This window comes from Molossus molossus, unplaced genomic scaffold, assembly GCF_014108415.1.
Source record: "Molossus molossus isolate mMolMol1 unplaced genomic scaffold, mMolMol1.p scaffold_m16_p_11, whole genome shotgun sequence".
Lineage (NCBI taxonomy): Eukaryota > Metazoa > Chordata > Mammalia > Chiroptera > Molossidae > Molossus > Molossus molossus.
Window position 1 is genome coordinate 99579436 of NW_023425346.1, and position 15072 is coordinate 99594507.

At 48.2% G+C, this 15072-nt stretch overlaps 1 protein-coding gene across 1 annotated transcript in view; it reads right to left on the reverse strand.

Annotated features, from left to right (window-relative positions):
* The window catches only part of DNER (delta/notch like EGF repeat containing), a 270425-nt gene extending 263534 nt beyond the window's left edge, over window positions 1–6891 (reverse strand). The window contains exon 1 of the mRNA XM_036254307.1: window positions 6613–6891. Within this exon, the coding sequence (XP_036110200.1) occupies window positions 6613–6891 (279 nt within the window). The remainder of the gene's footprint in view (window positions 1–6612) is intronic.
* Between the last annotated feature and the right edge of the window lie 8181 nt (window positions 6892–15072).

Genomic DNA, 15072 nt, shown 5'->3' on the forward strand with positions numbered 1-15072 from the left:
TTTCTTTCCTGTTTGCTGCTGGTGACATTGGGGCATAGACAAAAGCATTCCGGATGGCTCCACGTCACATGAGAAGCTTACGCAAAGCAGCGAAAGACAGATGCATTTTTGTCAGGTGGCCAAACTGAAAAAAATGTGATGTTTCCTAAGAATGCATCACATAAACAAAATAAGAACCACTTCGTTGTAATAGCACCATAAAAAACAATGGTTTCCTCCTTTTATTAAAATTGTCACGAGGATTTTAATGGGGCTTCTTCATTCATTTCAAAGGAAAACCGGAAGTCACTGAGAATTTCCTGATAAGTTCTTTGTTTATGTCACAATAGAAATGTTTATCAAAATTTTAATACAATCAATTTTCCTTTTTGAAACTTAGGCTGCAACATAACTCATCCTGGTAGGGAGAAAAAGCTGAGTCTGTTCATTGAAGAAAAAAAGACACTGAATAACTGCTGTCGTATTTTCTACAGGAAAAATATCCTTTTCTTAGTATACCTCACATTTGTACAGCATTTTACTTTTTTCCAAGATATGTTAAAATTCATTCTCCCATAATTCATTATACTTATTGAAAAAAATGTACTGTGTCCCCATTCTATAAAGAAATGAAGACAAGCTGCATTAGTCCATCTTAGAGACATGAACAGTGAGGTTCAAGGACACTCAGTTGCTCTCCCAAGGTCACGAAGAGTTCACAGAAAGGCCAGAGAAAGAAGCAATGTCTCTCGACATCTCGGCTAATCTTGAACATTTCACACATATTACAATGTGAGCGTGTGTGTGTGTGTGTGTGTGTGTGTGTGTGTAAAAGGCCCAGTAAGACGGATGCTGTGCAAAGAACTAGAATTCTTTGTTGTTGTTTGTGAGCAAACTTCAATCAAAAATGGATTCATCTGAGGAGCAGTGGGGGACTGGCCGGGGGTGGGGAACATCGAATAGTGTCAATAATTTTAAAAAACCTGAGAAATCTAAAAGAAAAATGTAATAAAATAAAAAGCGTTCATCTGAATTAGGACCATTGTTTCAAGTTAGCATGTTTAATCAGAAGAGAGGATTAGAGAATCAGCTTCGTGGGTAAAATTCTCTTGCATAAAAAGCAGCCACACTGGCCTCATTTTCCTCCACGTGCGGAAATGGACACACTTCCTTTGTAACCCAAAGGATGAGATTCCTAGGGAACCATGAAGTGCAGAGAACACACAGGTGTCTGACGGCTTTGGGTATCTGGCAAAGAATTAATTCATTAAAATAAAAAGGCATTACAAACAAAATAATACAAAACACTCCCTCCCTTTGATGGACGGCCCAGCAGAAGCCAGGCACCCTGTGCCACTCACCCGAGGAGAGAGACTGGCCCAGCTGCTGCCACCTCTGGTGTCTGTTTCCCCAAAGGAGCCGGAAAGGCAAAAGCAGCCTCCATTTTTTTAAAAGTTGAAGTTTTCTCAACCGCATCAGATATGTTTGTAATTATTTCATATATTGTCTATTTGCATGTCACCATGGCACGAGGACCCAGTTCTCACTCTGAGATGAAGGTCCTGCTTGGTAAGTGGCATAAGGGAGAAGTCGCTGTGTCTGTGTCTTTCCTGGGACTTTTTACTCCAACTGGGTACAGCCATACAAGCTCAGTGTTTTCTAGCAAAATCCGGCTCGGGAAATCCCTTCGTGCCCTTTTCACTGATAAGACGCAAAGAGGTCACAAAGCTACAAACGACAGGGCCAGGCCTGGACTCTCATCTCAGCCCGCTTGACTCTCCCCATCAAGCCAGCCACCTGGTTCAAACCCCAGCTCTACCACGCACTAGCAGTGTGACCTTGGGCCAGTCATTCACCTTTTCTGCACTTCATCTTTAAAACGGGATGGTGACAGCATCCAGCTCACAGGACACTGCGAGAATTGGTGAGTTATGTCTGTCAAGCCCCTGGAACAGTGTGGGCACATGGCAAGTGCTTTAGGAAAGTTATCAGCCACCGTCATCATCATTATTATTATTAGGTCTCTGTAGCTTAGCTTTCCATATAGAACCCACTGAACCCTCATGACTTACTGTTTAAATGTCTTAGAGCAGCGATTTTCAACCGGTGTGCTGCAGGATTTTTTTAAACCAGCAATACCTGACTATTTTAGTCAGGGGCACTGACCTCTTTTCTCTCTGGTTGTCAAATAAAAAAATGACAACAGCCACCACAACAATAGCCATCCAGTGTGAATGAATCAAAATTATACCTATTTTTTTGTCAGCTCGGCAAAAAAAATATATATTTTTGGTGTGCTGCAGAGTTTTAGTCATTAGTTTATGTGTGCCATGAGATGGAAAGATTGAAAATAGATACATTTTAACTGCTGTATGGATTTTAGGGCAGCATCAAACCCTGAGGTCCTGATCAGCCACTCCATCCACATGAGCTCAGCTCCCCACTGGGCACACGGACAGGGTGCTGCTGGTTCTATGGACCTCATACAGTTAGGTGACGGCACACGGAATGTGTGCAAATGCTTACAAAGAAAGAAAGAAGAGGAGGTGACATTTACGGAGACACCACACAGGTGCTGGTTGACTTACAACAATCAATGTAACCTTCCCCCAAACCTTGTGTGGACGCCCCACAAAGACAGCATAGCTACCCACTTAAATTTCAGTTAAAGAATGAAGAAAGTGCCACACGACAGCAACAGGGTATGAAAATGTTCCTTGCTCACATGGGCTTTCTGGGGACAGCAGGTAGCTCCCAGACAGGTCCACGCTGCCTTGAGAGAGCAGGGAAGGACACTGTTCCGGGGGTGTCTTACTGCAGGTGCAGGGAGGGGGTCTTACTGCAGGTGCGGGGAGGGGGTCTTACTGCAAGTTCGGGGAGGGGGTCTTACTGCAGGTGCCAGGAGGGAGTCTTACTGCAGGTGCAGGGAGGGGGTCTTACTGCAAGTTCAGGGAGGGGGTCTTACTGCAGGTGCAGGGAGGGGGGTCTTACTGCAGGTGCAGGGAGGGGGTCTTACTGCAGGTTCGGGGAGGGGGTCTTACTGCAAGTTCGGGGAGGGGGTCTTACTGCAGGTGCAGGGAGGGGGTCTTACTGCAAGTTCGGGGAGGGGGGTCTTACTGCAGGTGCAGGGAGGGGGTCTTACTGCAGGTGCCAGGAGGGGGTCTTACTGCAAGTTCGGGGAGGGGGTCTTACTGCAGGTGCAGGGAGGGGGTCTTACTGCAGGTGCCAGGAGGGGGTCTTACTGCAAGTTCGGGGAGGGGGTCTTACTGCAGGTGCAGGGAGGGGGTCTTACTGCAAGTTTGGGGAGGGGGTCTTACTGCAGGTGCAGGGAGGGGGTCTTACTGCAGGTGCAGGGAGGGGGTCTTACTGCAGGTGTGGGGAGGGGGTCTTACTGCAGGTGCAGGGAGGGGGTCTTACTGCAAGTTCAGGGAGGGGGTCTTACTGCAGGTGCAGGGAGGGGGTCTTACTGCAGGTGCAGGGAGGGGGTCTTACTGCAGGTGCAGGGAGGGGGTCTTACTGCAGGTGCGGGGAGGGGGTCTTACTGCAGGTGTGGGGAGGGGGTCTTACTGCAGGTGTGGGGAGGGGGTCTTACTGCAAGTTCGGGGAGGGAGTCTTACTGCAAGTTCGGGGAGGGGGTCTTACTGCAGGTGCAGGGAGGGGGTCTTACTGCAGGTGGGGGGAGGGGTCTTACTGCAGGTGTGGGGAGGGACAGTACAGCATGGCCTGGGGCTTACATAGCATGAACCTCTTACCAGCACCGAAGGAAAGAGTACCAGGCTGTGGATCAGCTTGCCTAGATGTGGGGCAGAAGGGGAAGAGGCAGGGGTGAGGCTTAAAAGCTGTCAGCAGTCAATCAAAACCCGAATCAGACTCTTATTACAAACCCTGGGAGGTAGATCCCACCTTGGAGACGAGGAAACAGGACTCAGTCAGGTTAGATCACCTGTCACAGCAGGTTTAAGTTTGGCCCTTCAACTTCAAATCCACACAGCCTCCCTTCACCCCCGTTTCAAGATCCTGTGCGGCCCTGTCACCAGGTGATATAAGAAGCAGTGGCTGGCCCCACGGGCTTGCCCAGCATCAATCAGCCAACCACAGAAAAGCTGGAGACAGCTGTAATCCATTCTAATCCCAATTAGTGGTTTATGATTGCCCTAACTTTCTTCACAGGAGAGAGAGAGAGAGAGGGTAGGAAGGGGGGGGAGGGGGGAGGGAAAAGGAAGAAAGGAAGAAAGGAAGATTTCAGTTTGTAATGTTTCCATTGCTGACATTATTACCTTCCCAGCTGGGGGAGGGTGACACTTGGTTTAAAGGATCCTCTTCACACACAGGTAAAATTCCATTTCTGGTTTTTCCAGTGAGCATTAGGTTCTATTTCAGCAGCCACACTCTTAGCAATGGCTAGCATCCATTTCTCTTATCTGTAATTGAGCTCTGTGGGGATTTTTTTTCTCTGTTTAATATCTTTATTGAGATTGCCCCTTTATTTCCCCAAAGAAAATTCTAAGTCTCAAGCATTACTGCAAAATCATAAAAGATTAAATTAAAATGATCGGGAATAAATCTTTCATGGGTTACGAGGCTCCGAATCCTCTCAGTTAAGTTCTTCTGGGTAACCAAGCCGGATCAGGTTCCAAATTTGCTAAGTTTTCCTGTTAGAATTACAGTGACTTCAGCTCTCTCTTGGACTCAGAACCTCAGAACCCCCAGTTCTGCTTCTCGTCGGGTGGGCGGCACTCACACAGCTAAGGTGGCCTTGAAGGGGAGCTATCCAGGCAACCAGATCTGTTGTGAACCAGCTGGTCCTGCAATATTTATGGAATAGTTCATGACTCTTTTCTGAATGAATTGCATTATATATCAAACCACTACTTAGGACAGGATATATTTATGCTTCTCTTAGCCATATTCAGGAAGCACTAAAGAGGTCTTCGCCTTTCTTGCACATTTCTTAGATTTATTTTTAGAGTCACAAAAACAGATCTCAGAGATGAGTGCAATGCTCTGACCTTCCTCCTATCTATCCCACTACACTCTGAATCATCTATCTCATTCAAGGACGGAATTCAGACATGTAAATATAACAATTCGAGAGAAGCATTTAAGTAACTTACTTCTTCAGGAAAATTACTATAAATCATCGATCAACATGGGAAATTGGTAAACAAGATTTTGTCCTAATGGTTAGAATGGCTCCAACAGGCATTTCCCCAAAGAGTCATCATGCCCCCCATCTACTGCAGATGGTCATATCACACCCTACCATCCTCCTCCTCCTCATCCCCTTTGAGGGAATTAAAGCTTATTGGAACCAGTCAACAAAGAAGAGCACAACACTGGCTGAAAAAGAAAGATAAATTCAGGTTGATAATTTGCTAACAAAAAAAAGAGATTCTAAGAAACAGCAAAATTCCTGGCTGCCAAGGTCAAGCTTTTAGATCCCATTAACCCCCCTATTTTAAAATCAAAGTCTATCATATCATATCCAAGCTCATGTGGACTTTCTTCAGTGCAGAAATAAGAGTGCATTTGAGCATTCTCAAAGTAACTCTCGGAGCATTGTATCAAATGTATATGAAACATACTCCTCCATTCCAAATGTAAGGGGGGAAAGGCATTTCATTGCAAATACATTCCACATTCACTTGATTTAATTTAATCATTCTAGATGAATTCATATTTGCCCTGCCTTGGAAGAGACTCGGGGATATTCTACACACAGCATTACCAATATTGAAAAATGTGCATGTTAGTAGGTTAATTGGTTTCAACGGGCTTTCACATCCTTGTAACCCAGCCTCGTTTATTATTTTCTGCCAAATTCTCTTGGAAGTCCGAGTCCACGGGCACAGCCGGCCTCCCTCGCGCCGCCCCGCACTTCCTAGAAGCCTTCGGCGCCCTGCTCGCTCCCGGGATGCCCGCCCCGCGAGGAGCGTCCAGCGGGAGGGCGGCCCACCCAGCCCACGCGCCAAGCCCCCTCGAATGCTCGGACCGTTCCAGCCCCTCCTAAGCTCAGGAAGGCTGGTCGCAGGCCGCGGGGAGGCGGCTGCCCTCTCGGCCTCTGGCCGCCTCGCCAGGGCCCTGAAGGGTGGAAGAAAGAAAGTGCTGAGTGCCTGGCACTGAGCCCGCCATCACCCAACTCCCACCCCCGTCCCCCTGAACACACGCGGGGTCTAGCGGGGCACGGAGCAGGGGCCACCCGGACCTTGGACACCTCGCCCGGGACGCTCGGGGCTGGATCCTCCGCGCGGCCACCGCCGGCACCGAGACCACCCGCTAGTGGAGAGTGGCTCACCCCGGACCCGGGGGGTCGCCCCTCTGGGTGACCAGTGGTCCTAGCAGGAGTACCGGGGCTTGGATGGCGGCCAGGCCCCGGGGCGGCGCGACCCGAGAGCCCCGAGAGCCCCAGGCTGGCACGGCTGGAGGACCTGGGTGGGCAGGGAAGTGGCGTCTGCAAGGTCCGCCAGGGTCCGCGTCTACGTGGACCTAGAGGCCGGCTCCATCCCCTTCCCAACGCGGCAGAAGCTGGCGTCCGGCACGCGGGAGTCCGCGCCCGGCAGCGCTCCGGGCCAGCGAGGAGAGGCTGCGGGTCCCGGGACGGCGCCCCGCCCCGCGCCCGCCACGTCCGCTCACCTGGCAGTTGGCGCCCGAGACCCCGGCGGGGCAGGTGCAGAGATAGCTGGGCTCGCCGGCGGCCGCGGGGGACGAGGGGTCGGGCGCGGGGCGCGGGGTGCACACGCCCCCGTTCCGGCAGGGCTGCGCGGCGCACGCCCCCGGGGAGGGCAGCGGCTCGGCGGGCACCGGGCTGGCCCGGCAGCCGCCGCGGGGCCCCGCGCCGAGCAGCAGCAGCAGCAGCAGGGCCGGCGCGGGCAGCAGCGGCACTCGGGGCGCCGGGGCGCGGCGGGGCGGCATGGCTGACCGAGGGCGCGGAGCGGAGCGGGGCCGGAGCGCGTGGCGGCGGTGGCTGCGGGAGCGGCGGTGGCGGCGAGGGCTGCTCCGCGGGGCCTGGCGGCTCCTGCAGCTGCGGGAACCGTGGTTCCCGGGGCAACGACGGGCGGGGCAAACGGGAGGCGGGGCGAAACGAGGCGGGGCTCCGGGCGGGAGCTGGCGAAGGAGAAAAGGGGCGTGGGACCCTCCCCCCGCGCGGAGCTGGGGCCTGAGGGGCAGGCGGCCTCCCCGGGCCCCAGGTGTGAGGGTGGGTGCGCCCTAAGGAACCGGAGCGGGCAGGCCGGCCGCTGGGCGGTGCTCGGGAAAGGAAAGGGCCGGAGGGGGTCAGTGCCGGCCGAGGGGGGGACTTTTCCGGGCCTCCAGGTGCTGAGCGGCGGTGCGTCCCCCGTGGGTTGAGCAGGGGCCGGGGGTTCACTGCGCAGCGAAGAGGGCACGGCCCGGGCTCGCAGCCGCCACCCTCTGCCCCCTGGCGCAGAGCCCAGGAGACCGCAGCAGGGACCGGCGTCACTCGTTCCCGGGGCAGCCCCTCACGACCCTCCCCGGCACACAGCCCGCCCCCACACCGCCGACCAGCCGGGCTGCCTGGGAAGTGACCTTGTGTCCGCTCAGCTGCCCCGGGGCCCTTGTCCTTGGTGCTGACCGGGGAGTCTCCCTCCTCGCGGCCGGGCCCGACCTCGCTCGCCACTCAGAAAGGTCTGACTGTGGCTCGTGGGCGCTGCAAGAGACCTCAGAACCAGTGTCCAATCCTGCCGTTGATCCGAGGAGGACACTGAGGCCCAGACGGGCTGGACCGGAACCCAGTGTGTCACTTGACTCCCAGCCCAGTGCTCCCAGAAGTGCAGGCTCCCAAAGGCCCTGCCAGGGTTCCCCCAGCGCTCTGTGGACAGGGACCGTGGCCGCGCCCTGCGCGGGTGGGGCGGCGGGCGAGGGGCTCTGCAGACGTCGGGGCCAGGCCGATCCTGCTCGCACAGCCACGGAGCTCAAGTTCTGCGGAGCAGACGCCGCTCACCTTGTCTCTGCCGGCTGACCTTTCCCAGCCTCCACTACGTTTAGGCTCCCAGGTACTTGATTTTTAAAGATGGCCACGTGAGAACAAAATGTGACTCTCTTGGGTCGACAGTTTGGGCAAATTTCTTAGGGCACCCAAGAATTGTTTTGTAAAAGCTGGCAAATAAGAAACATGAACCTAGGCGTGCAGGTGGCAGGCGAGCAGGCAGAGGCTGCTCAGTCTCCAGAGGCACGGGAGGCAGGCTCCCACCCTCCTCCAGCCCTGCTGGGACGCGGGAGCCAATGTCAGACATTTGTGCTTTAGGAGACGCCGAAGATTCTTGTGGCCTTTTCACAAGGTCACTGAACCCCGGCCGGGCCTGCATGCAGCAGGGGAGCTCATCTCCCCAAGCGGATCCAAACCTTTTGTCCGCTTTCCCTCACACCTGCTGTCCTTTATCTGAGACCTCCTCTTTTGTAAAAATCCTGATTTTGTGCCACGCCAGCACCCTCTGCTGGCACTAGCCTCATCATTCAGCTGTTCCACTTTCTGTGCGGGAGGAGCATGTATTCTTTCTTGGCACTAACTTCTCTTATCTTAAATCCCCGATAATGGCCTAGTGCTCACTCCCTCCCATCAACACACACGAAACAAAATGAAGTGTAAGAAAGATTGGGGGGAGGGTGAAGGGAATCTAATATATGACAACCAAGGATGATTTGACTTAGAGTGGCCGTCACACCCTGCAATATTCCCATGTTGTAACATAGAAACTCACCCCCGAAACCTATTAACAATATCACCCCAATAAATTTAAATTTAAAAATCAATAAATTATTCTTCAAAAAATAAATATAAAAAAGTGTTGTGAGCTCATTAAAATTGAAATTCAGTTTATTTTTGCCTCGCAACCTTCTTGAGTATGGATTTCATATCATTTCAAAATATGGAAGAACAGTGGTTTTATTTTCTGAAGGCCAATTTCTGAATGTTAAAGATGATGTTCAGCTTTTTTTTTAAGTATCCTATCTTTAATCTTTAAAAGGCATATTATGGAAGAGAGCATACAAGACCATTTTGTTTTTCTCCAAGCTGGAAAGGAATACTACATCTCTTGCCCCTTATTTATAGGTGGAACCATGCGATTTAGACACCAGAACATGGCATTGCATGCCCTGGCCCCAAATACCCCCACACTAAATACCAGGCGAGTGTTTGCTGCGGTTATTGCTGTGGTCGCTCTCAGAGAAGTGGGCCTCTTCTGTGGTTCTGAAGACTGATTTGGTACTTGGCTGACAGCTTTCAACCATCTGCAAGACCTCCCTGCGTTGGAGAAGGTCCTTGAGAGGATGTGCTGGCAGGTTGACCCATGAGCTGGACCTAGGCATTGGAAGTTCCTAACCCCCCTGTCCTTGCATTGGAATGTACTGGTCCAGCCCACTGTTCCCATAGCCAGAGCTGTTCCAAGGATGTAGCCCGGAGAAAGTAAGGTATTACTGAGACCGTCTAGCCTGAATACATATGATGGAGCCCCATTCCAGCCTCTAGGTAAACTTTAAGATTCTGGCAGGATGGTGTAGAGATCTGTTCATCTTGTGCCATCTGAGGACAAGTCTTGTCTGTAAGTTCCCCTGTTTATTACACCTGTCACCTACCCATCTGGAGTGGTCTGCCTCTTTCTGCAGTCTCTCCTTACCCGCCGTGTATGGGGTCAGTTTCAGATTTCACCAGGGAAGCTCCAGATTGCTAATTGTGAACCCTGCTTTCTAGAGCTCTCAAGAGAAGTAAATGAGATGATCGTGGTGATATGTCGAGTACGTACAGTGTGCCTGGCACTGATATGAGTATATGTTACATATTATCTCATTAACCCAATTGCCAGAGATAGAAACCATGAGTTGTACTCAAATAAGAGAAAATTAAGGTGCATTGAGGTTAAGTAAAAGATCTAAAGTTACCCCACTTCCAAGGAGAGTGGCTGGGCCTCAAAAATAGAAGGGGGTCTGGCTGAAGAGCCTGTACTTTGAACCTCAATTTTGTATCTGCCATATGAACCTCCTACAGTGCAGCATCTGATACATAGTAGATATGATAGGCAGGTAGATGAATGGAGAGATAGATATAGATATAACATATATCTACATATACATATGTAATATGCATATGATATATGTCATATCTACATGTAGATGTGTTTTATATGTCATATGTATCAGAGATGTGCGATGTATCTTACGTGTGTATGATGCATGTACTGTGAGTATGTATAATCCATGTATCATATATACATGTGAATGAATTCATGGCATAATACAAACACCTGCTGGGTTTTGGTTTATTGTTGGGCGAGGCACTGGAAGGTTTTAATTTCTTTGCTCACTTGCTTTCTTTATATATATATATATATATTTTTAATCCTCACCTGAGGATATTTTTCCATTTTTTGTACAGATAGAGTGGGAGGAAGAGAGAGGAAGGGAGAGAGAGAGAGAAACATTGACGTGAAGGGACACATCGAGTGGCTGCCACGCGCACGACCAACCAGGGCCGGGGACAAACTGCAACCGAAGTACGTGCCCTTAGCGGGAACCGAACCCGGGTCTCTCCGGACCGCAGGCCGACGCTCTAACCGCTGAGCCAAACTGGCCAGGGCTTGCTTTCTTTATAAAGTGCACCACCGCTCCTGGCTGCAGAACTGTGGGGTGTGAACATGGGATGGGACTCTCAATCTCTGAGGAAGAAGATGAGCATTGAGGAAGTTCATCACTACTCCAGGCTGGGTGGCCCAGAACCGGAACAAGACCCCAGTTCTCCAAATTCCACAGCTGAGGTTCTTTCCACTTCCCCGCAGTGCCTCGCCCCCACTCCCAATAGTTCCTACATAAGAGGCAATAAAATCAAAAGGCAGTGTAAAAATATAACGACTAAGTACGTGGGAGTATTAAGTGTCTTTTAAGAATCTTCCTAAAGAATACATGTGAGTGCATACATTCTAGCCACAAGCAGCAGAACTGCTATCTTATTCCTTGAATTAGTAGCACCCTTTTCAAATTAGTCACTGAGACTTGGCCAGTTTGACTCAGTGGTTAGAGTGTTGGCTGGCAAACCAAAGGGTCGTGGGTTCAATTCCCAGTCAAGGGCATGTACCTGGGTTGCAGGTTCCATCCCTGGCCCAGTTGGGGTCTTACAGGAGGCAACCAATAGATGTGTCTTTCTCATATAGATGTTTCTCTCTCTTTCCCTTTCTCTCTCTCTCTCCCCCTCCTCCCTCCCATTCTCCCTCTCTTTCACTCTCTCTAAAAAAAAAAAAAAAAAAAAAATCAATGGACAAAATATCCTCGGGTGAGGATTTAACATTTTTTTTTTAAATAAATAAAAATAAAATAAAATGAGTCATTGAAGTGTTTAGCATATGCGTCCAGGTTACTCTGAATTGTCATGCACTATCCCTAAGCGCCGCGTTTAAGTGAGTCTGCATTTACTTTCTTCCCCTCCACTTGCTCTGATTTGAGTTAAACCCCTGTTCCAGCAGCTGTTTAAAGCAGTTTTAATTTCTTTGACATTATCACTCCGGCAGCTATTTGGTCGAGGGCAGGTTTAAGTGAGCAGTGGTGAGTACAGACACAGCAAAGACACCTGTCTCCCCTGTTTGAATAGTTTATGAAGCGCTGAACTGCCGCAGGTGAAAATCAGACCTTTTCACCCAGACTCCTGAGAGCACGGGAACTGTGTTCAAGTCGATACCTGTCTTCAGCTCCTACTTCTTGGTACTCGGAGGAATGTACCGCTGCCTGCAGGAGGGTTTCCACCCAGAATCCACTCCTGGGGCTTGAAAGTGAGGAGGTGCCACCCGAGAACTCTCCGTGGCTCCTGAACTCACTGTCAGAGGGCAAACCTCCAGCTGGGCAAGAGCAGTAGCTCCTGGAGCCTCAGTTAGCAACACTGTGCTGGAGACTTAAAATTTGCTACGCGGGTAGGTCTTATGGTAAGTGTTCTTTTCACACACAAAAATAATAATAAAAAGAGGGTAGGAAAGAACTTTTTGGAGGTGATAGATATGTTTATGACATAGATTGGGTGATAGTTTCAGGGATGTATAATTGTCTCCAAACACATCAACTTATTTACCCTAAAATGTATGGCTTTTTGTATGTCAATCAGACTCAATAAAGTGGATAGAGAGAGAGATAGATGATACACAGATAAGAAACTGACCACCCTCAGATCCAAGAGCAGTCGGGTGGTGTGGGCCCTGAGCACTCTTCTGATTAGTTCAGAGACGGTCATATTCTTGTTTTTATTATATATATATAATATATATATTATATTTATATATATATAATAAAAATATATAAACTGCTAAACTGCTGATGCTAAAACTCAACAAAGCTAGTAGGCACACACACAAAAATTGATGCAAACTGTCCGGCCGGTGTGGCTCAGTGGTTGAGCGTCGACCCATGCACCAAGAGATCACCGGCTCAATTCCTGGTCAGGGCACATGCCCAGGTTGTGAGCCAGATCCCCAGTGGGGGGCATGCAAGAGGCGGCCAATCGATGTTCTCTCTCATCAATGTTTCTATCTCTCTCTCTCTCTCCCTTCCTCGCTCTCTAAATATCAATAAAGAAAAAAAAATGGATGAAAATATCCTTTAAAAATTTGCAAAATTATCCAACAAATGACTAAACATTAACATATAACGATCATGTAGGGATTATTCCCAAAATAAAAGTATGATTAAATGTCAAAAAAGCTATTCACCTATATTAGTGGATTTAAGAAAGAAAAATCTATGATCTTCTCTATTAATGATAAAAAGGCATTTGATAAAATTCAATTTGCATTCTTAATAAAATTCTCAATAAAATAAGAAAATATAGGCCCTGGCCGGTTTCCCAGTGGTTAGAGCATCAGCCCACAGACCAGAGTCACGGGTTCAGTTCTGGTCAAGGGCACATACCTTGCTTGTGGTTCGATCCCTGGCCCTGGTTGGGGCTGTGCAGGAGGCGGCCAATCAAGGTGTCTCTCACATCAGTATTTCTCTCTCTCTCTCTCCCCCACTCTATCTGAAAATAAATGGAAAAAAGTATCCTTGGGTGAGGATTTAAATAAATAAATAAAATAAAATAAAAGATGGGTACTCCTTATCATAATACATACTTCTCTCAGCCCAAAAGTCAGCATCAAGCTTAATGAAGGATTAATAAAAGCAATCTCATAGAGTTGAAAATAAGACAATGGTCCTGGCCAGTTTGACTCAGCAGTTAGAGCATAGGCCCACAGACCAAAGGGTCAAGGGTTCGATTTTCAGTCAAGGGCACGTGACTTTGTTGCAGGTTTGATCCCCGGCCCCGGTCAAGGTCATGTGAGAGGCAACCAATAGATGTGTCTCTCTCACATTGATGTTTCTCTCTCTCTTTCTTTCCTCCCTTCCAAGTATCTTTGGGTGAGGACTAAAAAACAAAGAAAAGAAAATAAGACAATGATGCTCACCATTATCATTGTCCTTTAATGTCATTCTTGAGGTATTAGCACAAGCAAATATTCAAAATAAAATTTATAGACATAAAGTTGGAAGAAAGTGAAGTTGTTTTTTTTTGTTGTTTTATCCTCACCCAAGGACATTTTTCCATTTTTTGTTCAGATAGAGTGGGAGGGAGGGAGAAGAAGAGAGAGAGAGAGAAACATCGACATGAAAGGGACACATCAAGTGGCTGCCACCCGCACGACCAACCAGGGCCGGGGACAAACTGCAACCGAGGTACATGCCCTTAGCGGGAACCGAACCCGGGTCTCTCTGGACCGCAGGCTGACGCTCTAACCGCTAAGCCCAGCTGGTCAGGGCGAAAGTGAAGTTTTTATATGCAGATAATATGATTCCATAGCTAGAGAACCCAGTTAAAATTGTATTACAAACAACAAGAAAATTCCATATAATGCCTGAGTACAAAATAAATGTAATGAATCAAAAAGCTTTATATTTATAAACAACAAGCAGCTGATAGAGATGGACACGAGAAATTCCATTTACTTTAGGAACAAAAAGAGAAAACCTAGTAATAAACATAACCAGAATGTGAAATAGCTACTGAAGAAAAACATTAAAATATTACTGCCAAACACAAAATAAACTTGAGCAAACATAAAGACATACCATGAACTTGGAGAGGAAGACTTAACATCATAAAATAGAAATGTTCCTACACTAATCTATAAATGTAACACAATAAATAAGTTTACCAATAAGATTTTAGACAATGAGATTAGATAAGCTGATTCTAAAGGTCACATAGAAAAAATAAACAATCTAGAAGAGCCAAGAAACTTTGGAACAAGAAGGCGATGAGGCGGGACTAACTCTACAAGATATTAAAACCTAAGACAGCTCTGGCTGACGTTGCTCAGTGGTTAGAGCATTGGCCCTCCAACCAAAGGATCCCAGGTTCAATTCCCAGTCAAGGGCACATACCTGGGTTTGCAGGTTCCATCCCGGGCCCTGATCAGGGCACATGCGAGAGGCAGCCAATTGATGTGTCTCTCTCACATCGATGTTTGTTTCTCTCCCTTTCTCCCTCTCTTCACTCTATCTAAAATCAATGGGAAAATATCCTCAGGTGAGGATTAACAACAATAACAACAGCAAAAAAATCTAAGACAAAACTAAAATATTTGCAACATTAAATGGACAGACAAATCTACGAACAGACTAGAGAGCCCAGAGAAAAAAACTAAACATTTGTGACAATTTAGTACCTTATAAGAGCTCAATACATGGAAGCAACTGAGTCACCACATGAAAAAAGTAATAGTATTGAATACATACCTCGCAACTTACACCTCAATAAACTCCAAATGGACCAAAGATGTAGATGTAACCCCAAAAAAAGGGAGCCATAAAAGTACAGCAAGAAACCAATGCAGAATATTTTTATGATGTCCAGAAGCCACTGAAAAAAGATCAAAACGTTCATCACCATAAAATCCCAAAATTTCACAAGGCAAAAATCACCATAGGCAAAGTGAAAATATTGAGATAAACATTTGCAGCATCCATCAAAATCCCAGGGCTCATTTCTGTGTTTAAAGGGGCACTTCCCAGAAAGTGTTCTACAGGACTGGTTCCCTTGCATATTAGCAGACTGGCTGGCTGAATACC